This window comes from Hippopotamus amphibius, chromosome 2 (genome assembly GCF_030028045.1).
Source record: "Hippopotamus amphibius kiboko isolate mHipAmp2 chromosome 2, mHipAmp2.hap2, whole genome shotgun sequence".
Taxonomy (NCBI): Eukaryota; Metazoa; Chordata; class Mammalia; order Artiodactyla; family Hippopotamidae; genus Hippopotamus; species Hippopotamus amphibius.
Genome location: NC_080187.1, coordinates 66,023,769 through 66,043,069, shown reverse-complemented (window position 1 = coordinate 66,043,069; position 19,301 = coordinate 66,023,769). Strand labels below are relative to the sequence as shown.

General features: G+C 44.4%; 1 protein-coding gene across 3 annotated transcripts in view; it reads right to left on the bottom strand.

Moving 5' to 3' along the window:
* Positions 1–19,301, bottom strand: part of PTCH1 (patched 1) — a 60,298-nt gene that overhangs the window by 16,438 nt on the left and 24,559 nt on the right. For 2 of the 3 annotated variants that reach the window (XM_057723839.1, XM_057723840.1), the window contains exons 6-16: positions 18,356–18,554; positions 17,936–18,057; positions 16,995–17,142; positions 16,055–16,186; positions 15,486–15,641; positions 14,704–14,802; positions 14,067–14,192; positions 8,481–8,599; positions 7,454–7,856; positions 6,723–7,032; positions 1,865–2,007 (exon numbers count right to left, since the gene is read on the bottom strand). In XM_057723839.1, coding sequence (XP_057579822.1) covers positions 1,865–2,007; positions 6,723–7,032; positions 7,454–7,856; positions 8,481–8,599; positions 14,067–14,192; positions 14,704–14,802; positions 15,486–15,641; positions 16,055–16,186; positions 16,995–17,142; positions 17,936–18,057; positions 18,356–18,554 — 1,957 coding nt within the window. The remainder of the gene's footprint in view (positions 1–1,864; positions 2,008–6,722; positions 7,033–7,453; positions 7,857–8,480; positions 8,600–14,066; positions 14,193–14,703; positions 14,803–15,485; positions 15,642–16,054; positions 16,187–16,994; positions 17,143–17,935; positions 18,058–18,355; positions 18,555–19,301) is intronic. The other variant, XM_057723841.1, reaches the window with a different exon arrangement.

Sequence of the window (19,301 nt, the reverse complement as noted above, 5' to 3'; positions counted from 1 at the left end):
ACACACAGTTCTGCAGATGGCCCAGGAATTGACTGAACCAATTAAATCTGAATGCTAAAAGACTGTCTGCGGCCAAGGCGGAGAATGAACAATCTGGAGAAACATATTTATAGGAGAGGAAGGGGAAAAAAAACCTGGCAAGAATCCCCATACACGTCTGTGTGCAGTTAACCTCTGCTGTTAACACGGAAGGAAATGCCACCCAGTAAATGGGGGAGAGCTATAAAAATAAAACAACATCTGTATAAATTTTGCTAACACTAGCCTCCTATGACCTGTGTATTCAAAAAATGCCCGTCGCCAGAATGTGGAAGGGATGGGTGCACAAGCTCGGTCTTTTTGGGAATCTTATCCTGAGAGAGGTGGTCACACCCTAAGAGGAAGCCAAATACTATGCTCCCTCTGAAGCGGGTCTGCGAGCCTTGCATACACAAGAAACACTGGGAGACGGGTATTCGCAGACACACACTTATGTGTGCATGTATTTTTTCCTGTTTACTTTAGATTGAGACCTGGTTCCAATACGTTTGGTCTTTTTTTTAACAAAAGGAGAAACACCAGTGACAGAAATTAATAGAGAAAGAGTGAAGGAAGCAAGTGGAGGAGAGTGAGAGAACTAAATTTCAGGGGTCTGGATTCAATTAATCCACAGGATACGTAACAACTGTATGTCTTCAAGCCGTCTCTGGAATTACATAGTACAGCTCACGGCCTCTGTGCACGCAGCACACTCTTCTCCCTCCCAGGCAGAGGAAATGATGTCCGGGGGCCTGGCCCAATCACATGTGTTCTGCAGTGTCCCTGGTCCCTAACACCCAGCCCAGCCCCAGGGCATCCCCTTGCTATCTCTCAGACAGTCTCCTCTGCCCGCATCCTTGTCAAACCTGACAGCATGCTGCATGCGGCCATAAAGCACCAAGTTCACACTCCATAATAACTCTGAACAATGTACTTTGTAAATCTGTCACCTTTAATGCCAGCAAAAAAGGGGAGACAATAAACAGAGCTGCTGGAAAGGTCATTAGCATGACGGTTTTCTGCCTGAAGGTGAAGCAAGTAAGCTACGAAGAGCAGAGGGAATAGGATCTGGGGAAGCCAGTAGTGGGGCTGGACTCATTTGAAATCTGAAGAGTCCAAACGCCCTCCCCAGCAAGCCCAAGGAATCAAAAGGGGTATACTGGAAGTGTCACAGTGAAGAGGCAAATGCAGCTGGAGAATGTGATTACCAAATAGAGACAGCTCTTCTTACTTAGGGGGTGAGCACAACAGTAAGTCCACTCAGATTCCAAGGATCTGCATTTCCATCTGCCTCGCTCATGACAGAGCAATCTGTCTGTCCTCCTCCACTCCTCAGGCCACAGCGACCTAAAGGAGTCAAACGTAACAAATCTTCCTGTCCTTCTAGTAACCTCTCCTAAGCCATCCATCCACCCCAGATTCTATTCTTTCAAATTCCACTACCCAGTGGACCCATCTTTCCAAGTTTGAATACAGCCAAGACTGACATGGTGACAAGCACTAGAATTCGAAAGAGAACAATGCAACACAGTACGTCTAACATCTGAAAGAGTCTGCATTGCCTCAACTATACTTTCTTCTGACAATTGCACTGAAGGTAACACACTTGTCCCCACTTGACAGATGAGCAAGGTGAGGCTCTCTGGTTTGCCTGCAGTCACACAATTTGTTGGTGGAATGAAGAGAATTAGAGCCAACTCAATATTCTTTCTTCCAGCCCCCGATGCCTCAGGTCTACAGACAGCACAGGCTGGGACTGCATACTGTCAAGCAGTCTTCAGTGGCCGTTGCTCCAAAGCTCAACGGCGCCCTCCGAAGCTCCCATGGTGTAAGGCAGTGAGAGTACCTGACTGATGTCGATGGGCTTATCACGGCTACCAGTTTGCACCAGGAGTTTGTAGGCAAGGACCCCATCGTCTGATCCATTTTTGTAATTGTTTGGCATGATTTTCCCGGTTTCCCAGTCACTGTCAAATGCATCCTGAAGTCCTAGAAAAGGCAAATGCGTGTAATACATTATAACTCCTAAGCAGAATGACCCTGGTCCTAAGGGGGTGGGCTAAGTCAAGGACAGGGCAGTATTTGCCATCATCCCAAGCACTCTGTATTCTACTTGCACTTGACTTCACCTGATACTATTAGGTTTTTCATGCATGAACTTCAAGTTGCTGATAATCACTGCTTCAAAGGCAGAAGGGGGGATATTTATCTCTAGGAAACAAATACACATTTTACCCCCCCCCCCCAACTCCCCTTCTTCTCCCCTATGACAAAAGAAAGCAAGAGAGATCTAGGTGAAGAAGACACACCAGGCTCACTCACTGTTTTGTGCCACCCTGGGTGCTAAGCCACGGGTTCTTCAATACAACCAGAAAGTCCACTCGGAGCGGGAAAAACACATTCAAACCCCTAACTTCAAACAGCAACCTCAGTTGCTTCTCCAGCCCAGGGTGAGTGAACATGATTCTGTCAATTTGTTCCATCTGTTCGACGTGCGGAGCTAATACAAGCTGTGGGATCGGCTGCCAGGTTGTGTAAAGATCACAGCCAACACCTATTCAACTTTGGACTGTTCTCTTCCTCTCTGCCACCCTTCCTTAAAGAGGGGGTGTGGAGGAGAGGGGAGGAGGGATCTTGTGTGCATGTGTGTGCAGGGAAATACCTCACAGGGTACATTTGGATCAGACTGAGAACAGGAAGCCACAGGCCAATACGAGAGGGCTCTGTGAGAACAGATGACAAACCACAAGGCCTGGGAGGGGAAGGAAAGAGCTTTCTGGGCTTGGGGGATGGGCGAGCCCACCAGCCCACCACACACAGCTGCGCTTGGCCTCTGTAATCAAAACCATCATTACAGACCTGACGGTTTGGCTACAGCTGTAGAGATAAGCATGTTGGAAGAGAAAACAGGGCCCTGGTGACCCGGCCTTAGGGTCTGAGCAATTTCTGGCTTGCACACACTCTCCTCTGACACCCCCACCTCTTCCGTCACCCCACTCCCCCAAATCACCTCCCACGTTGAACTCCCAAGTCCCAGCAGCTCAGGAAGCCACGTCTTTTGAACAAATGCACAGGCACGGGTTAGACGTGGCCAGTAATAAGGGAGGAGGGTTTGTTTCATTTCACCACATGCCCCGAGTGACTTAAAAGCCACCCGCCCCCCACTCCCCACAACACACACAACTGGTTCCGTCAGTGCTCAAAATGCTTAAAACTCTCGGGGGCTTGCCATCGTGGGGAGAGGGGAACACCGGACGCACGCTCTCTGTCCCTCCCTCTCTAAACGGAACCTTCCTTCCGACATTGCTGCGGGCATTGTTTTCACAGGAACAATTTGGGGATGAGGCCCGTGGGCTGGATGGTGAAAGAAGGCCCTGTTCAGGCGGGGAGCGTGGAGTGGTGGCGGGGCGGGCAGGAAGACCACCGGGATGGCCGTGTTCCCCTCTCACACAGAGACTGGTTTTCATAGCAAGGCATGCACACAACCATCGGTATTGAACAGATGTTATTTTATTACCTAAAGCCTTTTTTGCTGTTTTTGAAAAAAATAAACAGGAGAAAAAAAAACAACCCCTACCCTCCCAGCCCCCAGGAAAGAGGCCTGTTTTGTTTTCCTCACCACAACAGAATTTTCATCACTTGTGGCTTGTATGTCACTTTAACCCTTTCCTCTTGACCTGCTAACCCTGGGGAGTGGCTCGTGACTATAGCGAGTGCAGGGTTGTCTAAGCGTTTTACACTGATCACCCCTAGTTTAATTCTTGAAACAACCTCATGAGATAGCCTACTAGTGTTATGGTTCCCACTTTGCAGATGAGGAAACTGAGGCTGGGGAAGCTAAAGTAACTTGAGGAAAGCCACCCAGCAGGTAAGTGCTGGAGCTAAGCTTTGAAGCCAGGCAGCCTCTTCCAGAGGCAGCTTGAACCATGGATGCTCTAAATTGCCCTGAATGCACTATGGCGGCCAGAAAGCATTTGTTGAGGGCACAAGAATAAGATAGCAGAGTTAATGCAGGCACCAATGATATCTGGTGGCAAACAGGGGGGCCCAAAAATCTGAGCGCAGTTTTAAGATATTTATACTCTAAGACTCCGGGGACACCCTAGAGTGAAACAAACAAAGACAGATCTTATTTGGGGAGGTCAACTCCACTGGCAATTCAGTTCAACTCATCATCTATGCTGTTGGCCCCTTACTCACCATTCACTCGGCTGGAGCTTCACGATGAATGAAAAATAATCATTGACTTTACAAAAATGTTCTTTCATAATTAGTGTATTATTTTCTGATTAATTATCAAAAAACTCAAGTAACAATGGTTTGGCCTAAGTGCGTGCACATCACACAATCTTGACACTTAAAACAAGGAACAAGGATTTGCTTCCTCCCTTGGCCAAACATTTCACATGCCAACCCAGGCATACTGTAGGAAAGAACTGTGATGTTCCACTTATTTTACAACAAAACATTAAAGTTTTAGCTAGAGCGTCTTCATTTAAAATATTTTATACTAGAAATTATTTTCTAGTGTGACGTTCTGAGTTAATTATCCCAGTTGTCAATTTTTTCTTTGATATGGGACCCTAAAAATAAAATGTTACTCTAAATTTTATTTGCATAATTCAGCGTGAAATAATAAACACCATTCGTACACTGTGGTTTTTCTCTCCAGAGTCACCTTATTTGCACGTATGTATAAAGGTGATATTTGGAATAATTTCTGTATTATCATTATGAGTAAACCACCTTTTTATGAGTAAACATCTCCCGCCAGAAACTACTGGAATGTTGCTAAAGACCAATGGGATGACGTGGTTTGTAATGGTCATTCCATTAAAAACTAATGAGGGTCCCATCACTTAGCAACCACACAAAATGTTCTGAAGGAAAGCTGACTCAAGGATAACTACATCCTAAGAGGAAATGTTCAAAGACCAAATCAACCACTCAATACGCCTGAAAAACGTCTGGGTAGCCGGTGGTCCCAATATGGGCCATTCCATGCACAGTGCTCTGCTGGACCTTGCCGGAGTCAAATGTAGAGGTCTAGAGCTGGCTGGGACCCCGACCAGGGGGTATGAATGGATCTTACTTGGTGGGTGCTGTTTACTTAGCAATCAAAACATGATTCAAATGCACCTTTTAAAAAGATTCTCTAGTCCAACTGCTTCAGGTCTTTAAAGGGAAGAAAGCATGGGGATAATTTACAATATGCTATAAAAAGGTTAGCCCTCTGCACTGCCTGGAGACAATGCCCCTCTGCCCCCTTCCCAAGCTCAGCCTAACATGCCATGTTGAGCATCCAAAGGAATGGCCGAAGACACTGGAATCAATTCGACAATAACCCCCCTTCGCTCAGATACTGGCAGTACAGATACTGGCAGTACTCCGCAGACCTCTTTGCTATTTGTGGCAAGTTATTTGCATGTCTTTGGGCAAAGGGGGAAAAATGAAAAGCAGGGTATCTCTCAACTTTCTGGTTCATTATCTGAAAACAAAAAACAAAAAACAAAAAAAAAAACTACTGCTTCCCAAACCACTGTAAAAAATAAGACTTGGAACAAATTCAAGTTCATTTCATGAGCGTGTTACACAATAATGTTAATGTCACGTAGCCCTCTTTGCCTTCCTTAGAAAGAGAGGTCAAATCTGGTATACATGCGTGAACAAAACTCTAGGAACACGTGTCAAAGCCAGAAACTGCACTGAAGAATTTTCAGTCAAATTCAAGTTGTGGACCATTTCATGCAAACTCACAGGGAAACTGGCTGCTTAATCTTTACATACAAGTGTACTGACTTAAGACCAAAAAAGGCACTTAAATCTGTGTTTAAACAAGCCTAATTAAGTGGGAAATTAAGACAATCATTTGGATAACTGAAGCCAAAAAATGTTGGGGCCATAATTATGTGGGTATTCCAGTAAGGGTATTTCTGCTTGAATTGTGTGGATAAGTATCTTGATTCTCCACTTCACTTTGCATGTGTCAACACAGAATAAATGAACAGATGTTCTTAGAATCACTGAATACATTCGTATTCAGTCAGCAGTCAGGAGCAAATTTAGGCCCTCTTTCTCTCCAGTTGACTACTATTTCCTAGAAACTGTTTCTAAGAGCAAGGCAGGAAGCTAAGAAAGGCATTTTAAAGAAGAATTTGATTATTTATGACATACTATGAGATGGGATCGAGCACTTCAGCTTACTTCATAGACCAAGTCAAAGGATGGTCAAAATATGGAATTTTAAATTATATTCACCAGTGATACACAACTATGGGTGTAGTAAGCTATAATTTGGCAGTGAGTCAGCCTAGAAATTCTATCAACACTTGGATTTCACTTGGTCACCAAACTAGCCACCATTCAAAAAAAAAAAAAAGAGTACTAGAAGCATCCAGTTCCATATTTTATAACCTACTTTCCCATTTCCTACGGTGTACTCATAAACTCTTACAGAAGTTCCTGAATCAGCCATTTGAATTGTTTGCATCGTTTTATAGGTAAAAACCAGATTTGGGAGCTGACCCAGAAAGAGTCTATATAAGAATGTGAAGCAACACTTAGAAGTCAATGAAACGTGTCAGTGTTACACTATAATCTAACACTTTAATAAAGTGAACAAAGAGAACCTGTGGAAGCTGAACACACCAAAGACCAAATGGTGAATGTTTACAAAGGACGAGGGCCCTCCAGCAGCATCTTACCTTGCAGCCAGTCTCTGAAGTAGTGCAGCCACATTTTGGGAAGCTGTTTATTTTCTTCCAACATGACATACTTCACATTACTGAAACTCTTGTGAAGGTCGTAAAGTAAGTGCTGGATATTCGGGTAGTCTGCTTTCTGAGTAACTATATACATGTTGTAGAAAGAGAAGTATTTGAACTGTGCAGCAATAAAGTCATATTCTCTAGTTTCCCGAGGCACAATATCTGTAAGGTCCAGCCCATCACGCACTCGGGTGGTCCCATAAAGGCTGACCCCCAGGAGGCCCAGGAAAAGGAAGATCACCACGACCTGCAACAGAATAAGGGGCCCGAGATCAGACCCAGAGGAACATAACCAGCTCTCTCTCGACAAAGATGAGTTGTTTGGTTTATACCTCACTCTTACCATCACGCTGCCCTGACGCAGCACGTAGGGGTTGTTTCCCCAGAGGAAAAAGCATAAAATCATGGTAATCACATTTTTTAAGAAGCTCATTTAGAATAAAATGCTTAAAATGCAAGGAGTTGATGTAAATTGAAAGAAACATTTGCCACATAGAGATGCACTCCTGTAGAAGATGAGCTCATTAAAACAGCCTCAAGCTCTAAATGCACTGACTCGTTAGGAGGCCTGAAATACATCACATCTGAAGAAGCAATCTGATGAATTCCAAAGGCGCCTGCTCTGTTATTTTTTGAAGACAGCACGAGTCTTCTGTTTTGGTAATTACCTTAGCTTTTGGTTTCAAGAGGAAAGGAGCATAGTGCTTCTCGGCAAAAGAGGAGAGTGTCCACTTGGTGCAGGGGGGCTCAAGGCAGTGGAGGCTGGAGTCAGAGAACTGGGAGAGCAGGTCCCTCGTGGAACTGGTGCTCTCAGGGCTCTGGCAGTTGAGCGTGTCCTGGGCCACGGTGACGGGCTGCACAGAGATCTCAGAGCGTGGCTCGGCAGTGGTGTAGTACACGTGTGTGTGGGGGTCGTACTCCGTGCGAAGCTGCACCGTGGACTGCATGGTGATCTGGGTTTCGTGGGTGAAGCTGTGGCTGCTGTAGGGGGGTGGGGGGCTGTAGCGGGTGTTATCGTGAGTCTCTGTGTAGGCCTGGGGTTCAACCTGAATCACTCTGCTGACACACGGGCTGAAAGAGGGGGAAATATGTTGTCATGGTACACTGAAACCGGCAAACGGTGCTTTCATTTTTGCCAATGACTGATACTATCCACTTTACACAGCTCTGATTTAGGAGCAAAATGTATCACTGAACTCCACAAACATCATCTGGTTTAATCTATCTGGACATAGGTATGAGCAAATCAGAGGTGGCCAAATAGATGGTTGATCCTGAATTTGGATGACAAAAATCAAGTTACATGCTGATGAACCTCTTTAATGCATAATTCCTTTAAAAAACTCAAAACCAAAGCACCCAAAGGCTGATATTTTTTTCCCGATGGCAGTTTCCAACCTTTGTTCTGCCATAATCCACAGAGATACAACACATTCCCAACAGTCAGCAGTCTTGGTGTGTGATAAACAGTGATCACGTGTATCACAATGTTGGGGCTGTAAGAATGTTCAGTCGAGGGAGGAGAGAACCCCAGTGACTCCAATGTCCCCCCCGAGGAAGCATCCTCTGTCCATTATCTCCCCTGCGTCCATCACACTGTTAATCAAACTTCCTTCGAAGTTCGCAGACTAAAAAGTTCTCTAAAACTACCACTCTGCTCCCAACAAATAAAGGCCACAGCAGATAGAAATGTACCTTGTAAAACAGCAGAAAATATCCAACCTCCTGTCCTCACGTCGATACAAATCCATGCTGAGAATGGCAGGAAAAATCAGGAGAACCATAGCAAAGTTGAATACCACTACTACAGCCGCCTGGGAGAAAAAAAATGTAGAGGTCACTAACACATCTCCTCCCAGTCAGAGGACTACTTTGAACATAAAGATGCTGTAAACATCTCTCTTTCACTTTCCTAACTGAGATGTTTAAGCCTGAAACAGATGCTGGAGTTTCTCATCACTTTGCTTCTCGTCCATCATTAAGAGACCATTTGACTGGAATAGGAAGCCTCCATCATTCCGATTCTTCCCATCTCTAATAATTCCATGAGCCCAGAGGGTACAAACACATGAACTAAACTAAACTAGCATCTTGTAGCAACCTAACCAAACCAAACTGACAAAGGCAGAACAGAGAATATACTTGAGATGTTTTACTTTAAGACAAAAAGAAACATTTCCCTCTTAGAACATTTCTAAGAGTTCATGCAGACCTGATTTTACACTTAGAAAATTTATATATAAAGTGGATCGAGTATATCAAAATGTCACCTTTAAAACATGAAATAAAATTTCAAACACGTCCCCCGAGGTTTTTAATAGGCACATTCCAAATAGCCTCTGGAGTAGCCTGTGGGGTGTGCGAGCGCAGTAACATAAAAGGTCAAGGAGAGTTAAGCAGAAATTCCTGTGTGTGATTCTAGTATGCAGAATAAATAAGTACAGATTCAAAAGTCACTCCATAATCTAGAATAGACACGGGGCTAGATTCTGTAGCACTTTGGCAAATCTCCTGCTGACCTAGTAAAAATTACACAATTGGGCTGTTAATGGGGGAAAGTCAACAGAGGACAGTTGAAAGGGCTCTCCCGTTCAGAAAGGCATGGAAAGAAGCAGCACGATGAAAAACGCAACTGGAATGCTAAGTAACCAAGAAATGATCAGAAATTTTTTTGAAAAATAAAAACTCTTAAGAGGTTTTTCAAAGAACTGCTTAGTTCTAAAACCTCAAACTGGGTTAACATCTCAGGGTGAGAAAAGAAAACCTGATTACAACTGGTACCAAACAATATCAGAAGAGAATTTTGCAAAGGTCTTTGGATAATAATTTGTGAATTTATGCTTGAGGTGAAATAGCAAGCCCAACTTCTGGAGAGATGCTTTTCAATAATTAATTCCCTGTCAAGTCTACAAAATGAAAAAAATAACCAACAGTCTCCTAAGAATTACCCAACCCCTCTCTTCTTAGCCTGCCTTGAAAACTCCTCAACTCAAACTATGTGAAACATGTTAACTGGCCACTCTAATGTATAGAAGGTATTTTAAAGACTTGCCTAATATGTTATAAGCAAATCACTATTTTGACTAGAGGATTTACCTAAGAGGCAAATACTTTAAAAAGTCAGGGCACCATATTGGGTACAGGATACACAAAGATAAATAAGACAAAATCCTACTCTCAAGGAAAGACACAGCCAGAACTATAAACAAATTACAATTTAGGCTGATAAATGTAGTAATAAAAGCATGCCAGGGTTCCAGAGTGGCTCTAGGAGGGGGAGCACGCAGGTGGGGGTACACATGGGTGTGGGGAGTGTGGTCAAGAAAGGTTTCTTGGGAGACAGAGAAGACAAAAATGGATTTTGGGAGGACCAGGGAGGAAGGATGCATGGAGGAAATCTGATAGGAGGTGTCTGAGTTTAAAAGCTACGCAGCACTGCTGGGTTTAAAATTCTATTGGGGAGGAGAAAGGAGGAGGAGGAGTGATGGGAGGTCAGGCAGTTAAGTTACACATGATCCATTCGATTCTTACAGCAACCAGGAGGCAGACAGTAGAACCGCTGTCGACCATATGATCCAGTAAAGACCCATGGTGCAGAGGAAAGTAACCTGCCTGAGGTTCCCAGTGAATCGGATTCAAATGCAGGCTTGAGGCCTAAGCCCTTAGCCCAGGTGGGACCTGGGAGTTCTTGTTAGGTCTGATCACCCCCCGAGGGGACAGACACGGGGGCAGGGTTAGGATTCCTGACCAATCAGAACACAGGGGAGAATGGGTCTGATCCTCAAGGGTTTTCCAGGAAAACTTAACCTTGGAGGTGGAATTCTTCCAGTTTTTCTTTTTATTACAATCATGCTTAGAATTCTGGAGTGTAATACAGACAAGAAACTCTGGGCATCTTATTCTGAACAGAAGTTCCTGGGGATGAGGTCAGAGACTGTGCATAGATAAGCCATGCAGGTGTATACAGGTGGCCCAGATGTTGTGGCCAGAACATGTGCTTTCTGCAGTGGCTGGGGAATGTATCTGATACCAGCCTCATCCATCAGAGAAATCTGATGGGCATCTTGCTTAGTTTCTTTGTGGTGGAAATGGAGCAATGAAAGAAGAAACCCAAGGTAGCTTCCCATCTAAACTTACTGTCCAATAGCTTATTACATATGTAGGTAGGACATTTTCTGATGAGAAACTAGTAGAACTTCAACATCCTCTAAAGTGCACCGAAATAATAAAAAGTAAGGATTTCTCAGTAAGAGAGAAGGGTCACTGCTAGAGCAAAGAGCAGTTTAAAAAATTTTAAGTAAGTCTGAAAAGATGATGGGGATATGATCTTGCACCGTCAATCAATTCTAATTGCTGTGCTTAAAGGAAATGTCCCATTCCCCTGCAAAGCATCTATGGGTGGCCCCACTGAGACACTTGCAGAGCAGAGAGGAACTGGCCCTGCCTAGAGGGGCCCTTGTCTAAAACCTCTTACCATTTGGAACAATAAGGCATTCTGTTCTGGGAGTTTTCACTGAAGAACAAATACCATTCAGTTACGAGCAAAGCCCCAGTGCAGGGCATTCGTTCTCAAAGAATTACAGACAGTGCCACTGCTTTCTGGTATAGAGGTGGCATTTGGACAGACGGATGAAGATTGACAAGGAGGTTTCTTTGGGAAAAAAAATTCTATTTATTTTGGCAAGATTACAAAATTGGAAAGGCTCCACAAGGAAAAATTCTAAATGTGGGTTTACTACCGGACACATCATTTTGGATATGTCCCTTCTGATGCTTAATCTATAGCATCCTGAAAATACAAATACAAATGAATACCCAAAGCTACAACTTAACACAGTTACTAAAGGAAAGAGAAACTATATAATGGTCAATTTCAAATGTCAATACATTTTAAAGGGAACCAAGTGTAAAACTTCTGATGACTACAGCAAAATTCATGGCGTGCTCTTTTTTTCTTAAATTTTCTGTTCTTTTTTTGCTTTTTGTTTTTGTTTGTCTGTTTTTTGACCAAAAATGAAACAGTATCACAGGAAGCCATTCTTTAATAAATGAGGACTCCTAGAAGCTGTGGATGCAATTTTCTAAAGTGATACTCCAGTGCCTTGGAATAGAAAAATGCAAAACCAACAGTATTCATTTTGTCTCAATAAGGTGCTTACCTTGGGAGAACTTAGCGTACTGGATTTTCTAAAAGGCGTAAGGAAAACTCATGTAGCTTTTCAGACCACCACACCATAGGATATCATTAAAGGAGAGTATGCCTTGATGAATCATCAGTTTGTACTAAGAGAGGAGAGGAGAAAATGAGAGAGAGGGACAAGAAGAAAAGAAGGAGCGTGAGGCAGAGCAGATAAAGAACAGCGAGGGAAAAGGCAGGCAGAGAAGGACAGAGGCAGGAGGGAGGGTCCCACTGTTAAAAGACTCTAAGGCAATTTCTCAATACCAGAATCTGCTGTGTACGAGACAAGAGTGGCCTATCAAAGGGTGCTACACACACGCATGTCTGTGCAAAAGGCATCCTAAAACTTCAATTGTACCAATAAATTAGTGGGCATCTTTTATTTACCTTCCATAGTACTGAGCAGTTAGATATATTTTCATTTTCCTTGAACTTGGGTCCTACTTTCAAATTTAATTTATTCATTCATTCACTCACGACAACTATTTCTATTTTCTATATATTTACAATAAAATGAAAATAAGCTTTTCTGTAGTATTTTTTTTTGGGGGGGGGGGAGCCTGGTCACAGTGATGGGCACGAAATCTTACACCAAATATTAAACAAGTCTAGTGTCCCAAATGCAGTTAAGATCACTAGCTGCTTAGGCCTTTATCGGTAATTAGCGAAACAAGATTCATATCTGAAGGCTAAAAAGAGCTGAGTGTACTGACGAAAATATAAATAGAAACCTCAATCTACGATTTGTCAATCTCTCTTCCTGGTCACAATCCCTAGAACCTTTTGGTGATTAAAAGGAGTAAAACAGTATGAATAAGCCAGATGGACGTAACAACAGTTTAAAAGGTGACACCAAAAATACTTTCTTTTAAAAACCTGGCCATCTCATGAATTACTATCACATTGTAAGAGAGAAGGAAAAGGGAAAGCCACTGCTCCTTTCATCTTTCTTGGAAAATAGTTGAAGCTTTAAAATTTGAATTTAATTCACAAAACCTCAACAACATCCACGAGAAATCGAAATCCTAAACCATCTCAGGCTGAGGAAGACCATGCCACAAACTGGTCAAGTAGCCTTCTTTATCTGCTGTGTGGACCAATTTCAGGATTTCCCCTGAGTTTCAAGCAGCTGAAGACCAATGCCGGTACTTTACACCAAGTACAGAGCTGACCACAGCTGCAATCCCCAGTTGACGGAACTCTCCATTCTTACAATTCATGTTAGCTGGCTCTTTGGAAAAACATCTCAGAGGCCTCTAGATGTGAAAGGGCCTGGTTTGGAAGGAAAGTGCAGAACAATGAGGGACCAAATTGCTCTGCATAAGAAAGGGAGAGGAACTCTGAGTCTTCCTGGGCAGCTTGAGCGTGGGATAAAGAACCAAAAGGCAAGAGAAGAGGGGACAGGAGAGACTGTGGGGCAAACCAGGGAAGGAGAGGTGGCAAGCAAGGGCCGGCCGAGGAGCCCCCGCAGGCAGGCCAATACCTCCTCACACAGTGACGTATCTGATGCTCAGTTTCAAGGATGACCTAGCCTGGGCTCCACGGCAACCTCATCCTCATGTCAGTGAAGTCTCCTCTGTGAGGCGGCTTTGTGTTGGGGGCTGCTTCAGGGAAATCAAGAGAGGAGAGCCAGCAAGGGAGAGGGGGTGAGCACAGAAACTGAGAGAGGAGTTTAGAAGCAGGAATAACCAAGAGCTGGTTGCACCAGGGAACAATCCAAAGGACTCCTGATTATCTGGAGTAGGGGCTTATCGGCATCCCACACAGAGGGACCCTGGTACCATTTTAATTAAACTATAAAGGAAAGGGCAACTCCCTAAGGCACTGGGTCATGAGGATACACAGGATACACAAGCCTCAGGCTTCTGAGCTGTAGGGCTTGAAAGGAAAGAAAGAACACTAGCACTCTTCTTCAGAGGCAGTGTCAGGGTTATTGCTTAAAGAAGCATCCACCCAGAAGAAAGAGTCCCAAACGCTGGCAATGCTGCTTTACTTCACAGGGGTAGTACCGCAAGCACATCACTGGAGAAACGCAGAGCTGGGAGGCTCACTCTGAGTGCAGCATTCACGGATCCCCACAGAGCTAGTCACTGGAAACTCACCTGCAGGGAGAACGCCCGCAGAGCGGGAATAGGGATCAACGCGGCCATGAAGAAGGCTGTGACGTTGCTGATGGATGTGAGGGCCACGCTGGCTCCCGTGCGCTTGAGGCACTCCCCGGTCCTGTCCTGAGGAGGAAAAACCACAGTGCTGAGAGCTGCACAGGGCGGGGACCCCTCAGACCACAGGCTGTGTGAGCAATTCAAATACGGGGCAAAAGAAGACAGCTGGTAGTCTACAGTGCGGATGTGAGGGGAGGCGAAAGGGGCGTCTCTGCCTTCCGCCCTCACGCCAACACTGAACGCGCTGAGCTATCTGTGCAGTCGTGTTGTTTACGGTTATTACTACCCAAGACACAAAACTGCAGGGCAATGATTTAAGTACATTTTAAATATGATTAAAAAGGGACAAGGAGAAGTGAGGACAAAGTGACCAAAAAACCCAAAGAAACAAATGTACACTTTGGAACAAGTGTCCTGAGATTCTTCTAACTTACTTATTTAGAGTCAGTAACGTGTCATCTGACTTGGGACAGAAATGTGTACGGGGCCAGACTGAGAAAAGTGAAAGGACAAACACTCAGGAACAGAGAGGGGCTTTTGCTGTCCTCAAATATTTCTTCTTCTGTTTTTCTATTACCTCAAAAGGGATTCTTTTATTCTGTCCTGTTTCACTAAATGCATGTGCCAGAAGGAAAACATCATCCACACCAACGCCAAGAGCAAGAAATGGCAAAACCTGCAGTGGAAACACGGCACAGTGACATGAGACACATCAGGTCCAATTCTGAGAATTCTAAAGCTTTTTACAACATTGCCACCAGCAACCCCAGTAGCTACCCAAAGGATGCCTTACGTGAACTCATGTGAAGAATTTAGTTTTATTTGACAGTTAAATCTCCAAAGTCTAGCAGTTGTGGCCCATAGTAGATATTGTACATAACTATTTCTAAGCTCCTTACACAATAATTTTTTTAAGTTAATAAGAAGGAATCTGACTCAAAGCAGTGGCTCTCAGAGCACGATCCCTAGACTAGCACTGTTAGCAGCTGACTAGACATACAAATTCTCCGCCCACACCGCAGATGGACTGCATCAGAAACTCTGAGGATGGGGCCCAGCAATCAGTTTTCCCAAGCCTGTCAGGTGATGCGACTGCACACTTAAGGTTAAGAACCACTGCTCGAATATATGATCTAAATTCCACTGATAAATGAAGCATCCCTAACCAATCAACAGCCCATTCAGGCCTGCCCACTGTCGAGTGGTCCATTTAGAGACATCACTCCCCTGAGAAATGGGGCATCTTAGTGGAGAAGGCTGGAAGACCCATTAGGTGACATGGACACACTGGAGGCCAACTGGGCAAGACCAGAGAGGGGTGTCTGTCAATGAACAGTGGATGGATGGCTCCTTTAGTACCTGAGTTGTTGCAGCATTAAAGGAAATCCCGATCAATGAGCACAGGCCCAATCCTGCAGCCACTGACAGTGCAACCAACAGGACACCAGCCAGCCCCACGGCACCCTGGGACTTGGAGCAGTCCCAGCGCAGCATGGTTAAACAGGCATAGGCAAGCTGCAAGCAGAACAGTTGGGGCAGGGTGTGGGGGAGGTGAAAGAGTGAAGGGGAATTGGGGGGGGAGGGGGAGACACAAAACAAAAGCCAAACATTAGAATGTGTAAAGATTCTAATGTTTTCCCCCACCCATCACCCCAAATCCAAAGGGAGAATTTATTAAATCCAACAACAAAAATTTACATTACGGACATCATACGAAATGATACGAGTCAAAGAGGGGCAAACTGCAAATGGTAATAAATGCTTTACACGACCACTTTTAAACCGTTATGAAGCCGAGCTCTCTCTGTCTTGGATGCACGTGTGTGTTAAGAGCAGTTAAAAAGCAGGGGCAGTCATGGAAAGGTAAAAACTAAAAAACAAAACAAAAACACCCCCCCTTCCCTCGGAAGAACTGAATTAATTGTTACCATCAGTAAATAGCCACTGGCCACTCGGATGACGCTGACATCAGAGAAGGACTTGAGGATGTCGTCCAGGGTCGTCGTGGTAAAGGAAAGCACCTTCTGAGTGGAGTTCTGAGTGACGCTCTGATGAACCACCTGTGGTCACAACGCAAGGATAAATTCCCAGGTGGGATTAAAGCTACGAGCTTCAACAGCACAGACCTCGGGTGACATGTCCCCTATTTTTTTCTGATGCCTTAAGAAGAGTTCTACATGATTGGGGTTTGAACTTGGACTAACGTTAAATGACCTGGGTCTGGGACAGGGGAGGCTATTGCTAATCAAGTGAGAATGTGGTGCTGCGGTGAGCTGGTGAGCCTGTGTAGTTGAGGTTCACTCCTAGAGCTTTATTTACGTCTAAGACTGCTATTCTCCTCTCCATAACTCTACTACTGATTTGCGGGCCCATCAGCTCCCCCCTAATCCAAAACAACTCATTCTTATGGGCACTCCTCCCCCTCTTCATTTGCTGGCCACTTTTAAAAGGTCACATGCAGCTCAGTAGAGGTCACTGCTTGGGAAACAAAGGCCAGCTCCTGTCACATGACCTAACCAAGGGGACTGCAGCTGTGAACAGATTCTATGCCTTGCTAATGTTTTCCAGACACCTTTTCTTGCTAACCAAGCATTTTTTTAAACACTGCTATGCCTTAGCTCTGGGGTTCACAATTAGTTACTCAAAATGTTTCAGGGCATCCCAATTAGAATTAGCATCACCCAGATAGTAAGGTTTTCAATATAAAGAGAAGGAAAAAGTGTTCATCCCACCCAATTTCCAGAGTTACAACCAGTCTTGAAAATAAAGCCTAATGAAAACAATGCTTTAAAAACGTGAAAATGAAGTATTTAGTAACGAAGGGGTTTGTACTCAGGTTCAAAGGGCATCAGAATGCCACCCACTCACCTCCACATAGGTCCTCTGCCACGCCTCCAGGATGGCTGCCGCCTTGTCCTCGTTCCAGTTGATGTGCGAGACATACTCGTAACCCTTGAAGTGTTCGTACATTTGCTTGGGAGTCATTAACTGAAACATGGTCTGCAAGGCGCGGGCACTGTGACGGGGTGGGAAAGGCACAACATCAGCACCCCCAGGAAGCAGCTCTCACCGTGCAAAAGCCCCACCGAGCACCCCCAACCCACCCGCAACCACTCCGTCCTACACGAGCACATGTTTCCATTAAGATGGGACCTGGATGGTTATTTTATTTAAGAGATTGATGTACCATATTAAAGGTGTAACCTTACAAACCCTTTACAGATATACCCCCAAATTAAATTAATAGGCAATTTCCTCTCTCAGTTTCTATTCAACGAAACAGGAAGAGTAGGGGCGTAGATAGCTTGACCAGATATGCTGGGCTCCGTGCCGCACGCTTGCTTGTGCAGAAATCCCAGACGACGGCTCTCCCAAGGGAGAAATCTCAGACGGAGCGCCTGACACTTGACGGAGCGGAGTCCACAAGTGCACAGTGGATGATTCTTAGTTAGCCGCCAGTCATTGGCCTTTCCCTATAACAGTCTGCGGCGGAGTTCAGCTCATATCATTAAACTCCACGTGGTATGACCAATCCCGCTTGCCTACTTTATACTTGCGCTGATTTTCTACATAGTGGGTGGACCTTCTAAAACCCTACAGGCACTAACTACAGTCTGGATGAAAATGATAAATCTGCTCCTGAAAAATTCCCCATAAGGTGCTTTTTTGAGCTGGTCTAGTCCACCAATATTCTATTACACCAGACAGCTAGCTAGGATAACAGTTAAGTATTAACACAAATACACTTGCAGATGTCAGGAGGGAAGTGGTTTCTGAGGAAAGGACAAAAAATGGATGGCTTGGATTACCTGACAAGCTTTCCAGTGCTGTTCTTGACTGTGCCACCCACAATCAGTTCCTCCTGCCAGTGCATATACTTTCTAGATAATCCATGACAACCACCATTCAAAACAAGGGCCATATCAAGAGGCTAAAAATAAAAAGACAGCCACATAATTATAGGAATTAGTAGGCAGGTCACATGCCTGTTACAACCCAGTGCTTTAAGGGCTTGTTTGTTTCAGGGAGAACATTAATAACAAGGCTAATGAGGGGCATATGGCAGATCTTACAGCAAAATTTAGCTCTTTAAACATACTTAGTCCCATGGACCAAAAACGTCATTGAGAATGAAATCTTAACAACAAAAATACTAGAACGAGAAATGGGGGCAAATATCACGTTTCTCTCCCTGCCCCTGCTGAGGAGAAATCAATGGCTGCACTTACTTTGGTTGCGTTTTTGTTGGGGGCTGTGGCGGGGCAGTCTGGATCAGCCGGGTTGAGGCAGGGTCGGTCCATGTAACCATGACCAACTTCAGCCTTATTCAGCATTTCCTCCCAGCTGTCCACTTGATAGTTTATTTTCTTTAACTCTTCTAGGAATTCCAAAGGGTCAAAGTTTGTCCACTGCAAAGGAGGCTTACCTCTGTGAAAGAAATTAGGAGGCGAGACAATGAAAAAGAGGCTTCCAAGCCCTCAGTAAAATAACAAGGCTGAATCTAATGCATCTGAATTATATGATGCTTTTTTGGAGATACAACTATAATTCTAGGACCCTGGCTCAAAAACCAAATGCTCCTTTCCAGTATACCTATAGGCAAACCTAAGTCGGGAAAATAATTCATGAATGAACATGGCAAACAGAGAGCTTATAAATTAACAAAGGTACCGAAGAATCTTTACTTGCTGATATAGTATATTTAATACCTACAAGCAAAATTAGCCAAATGGATGCTTCTAAGCAGAAGACTGAGACCCAAAATTAAGGGGGGGTGGGCAGAGAGGAAATCACAATGTCAAATTAGCACTTGCCAGCCTAATAAATGCTTTGTAAATGTCATCAATCAAAATATTTGATCTCCATTACCTTTAATAATCCCACACTTATGAGCTCTCTCTGACAGCCTGGCAGTCAACCCCACAAGCCCCCTGCTGCCTCTGCCATCACCGCCATCAAGGCCACTTCCCCCCACACTCACTTTTGAATTTGTGCTGTTGACAGACCAGAAAGGCTTTTGGCTGCCTGTTATGTGGTTCAAACCACACTGTAGCTGCTTAACCAGGCTGAAGTCATTATTCAGAATCTCCCAACCAGAAAACACAAAACCCCTTATTTCCCATCTAAAACTGTACACTGAAGGTCAGGGTATGGCCACTGCAAATTGCTTTTGCA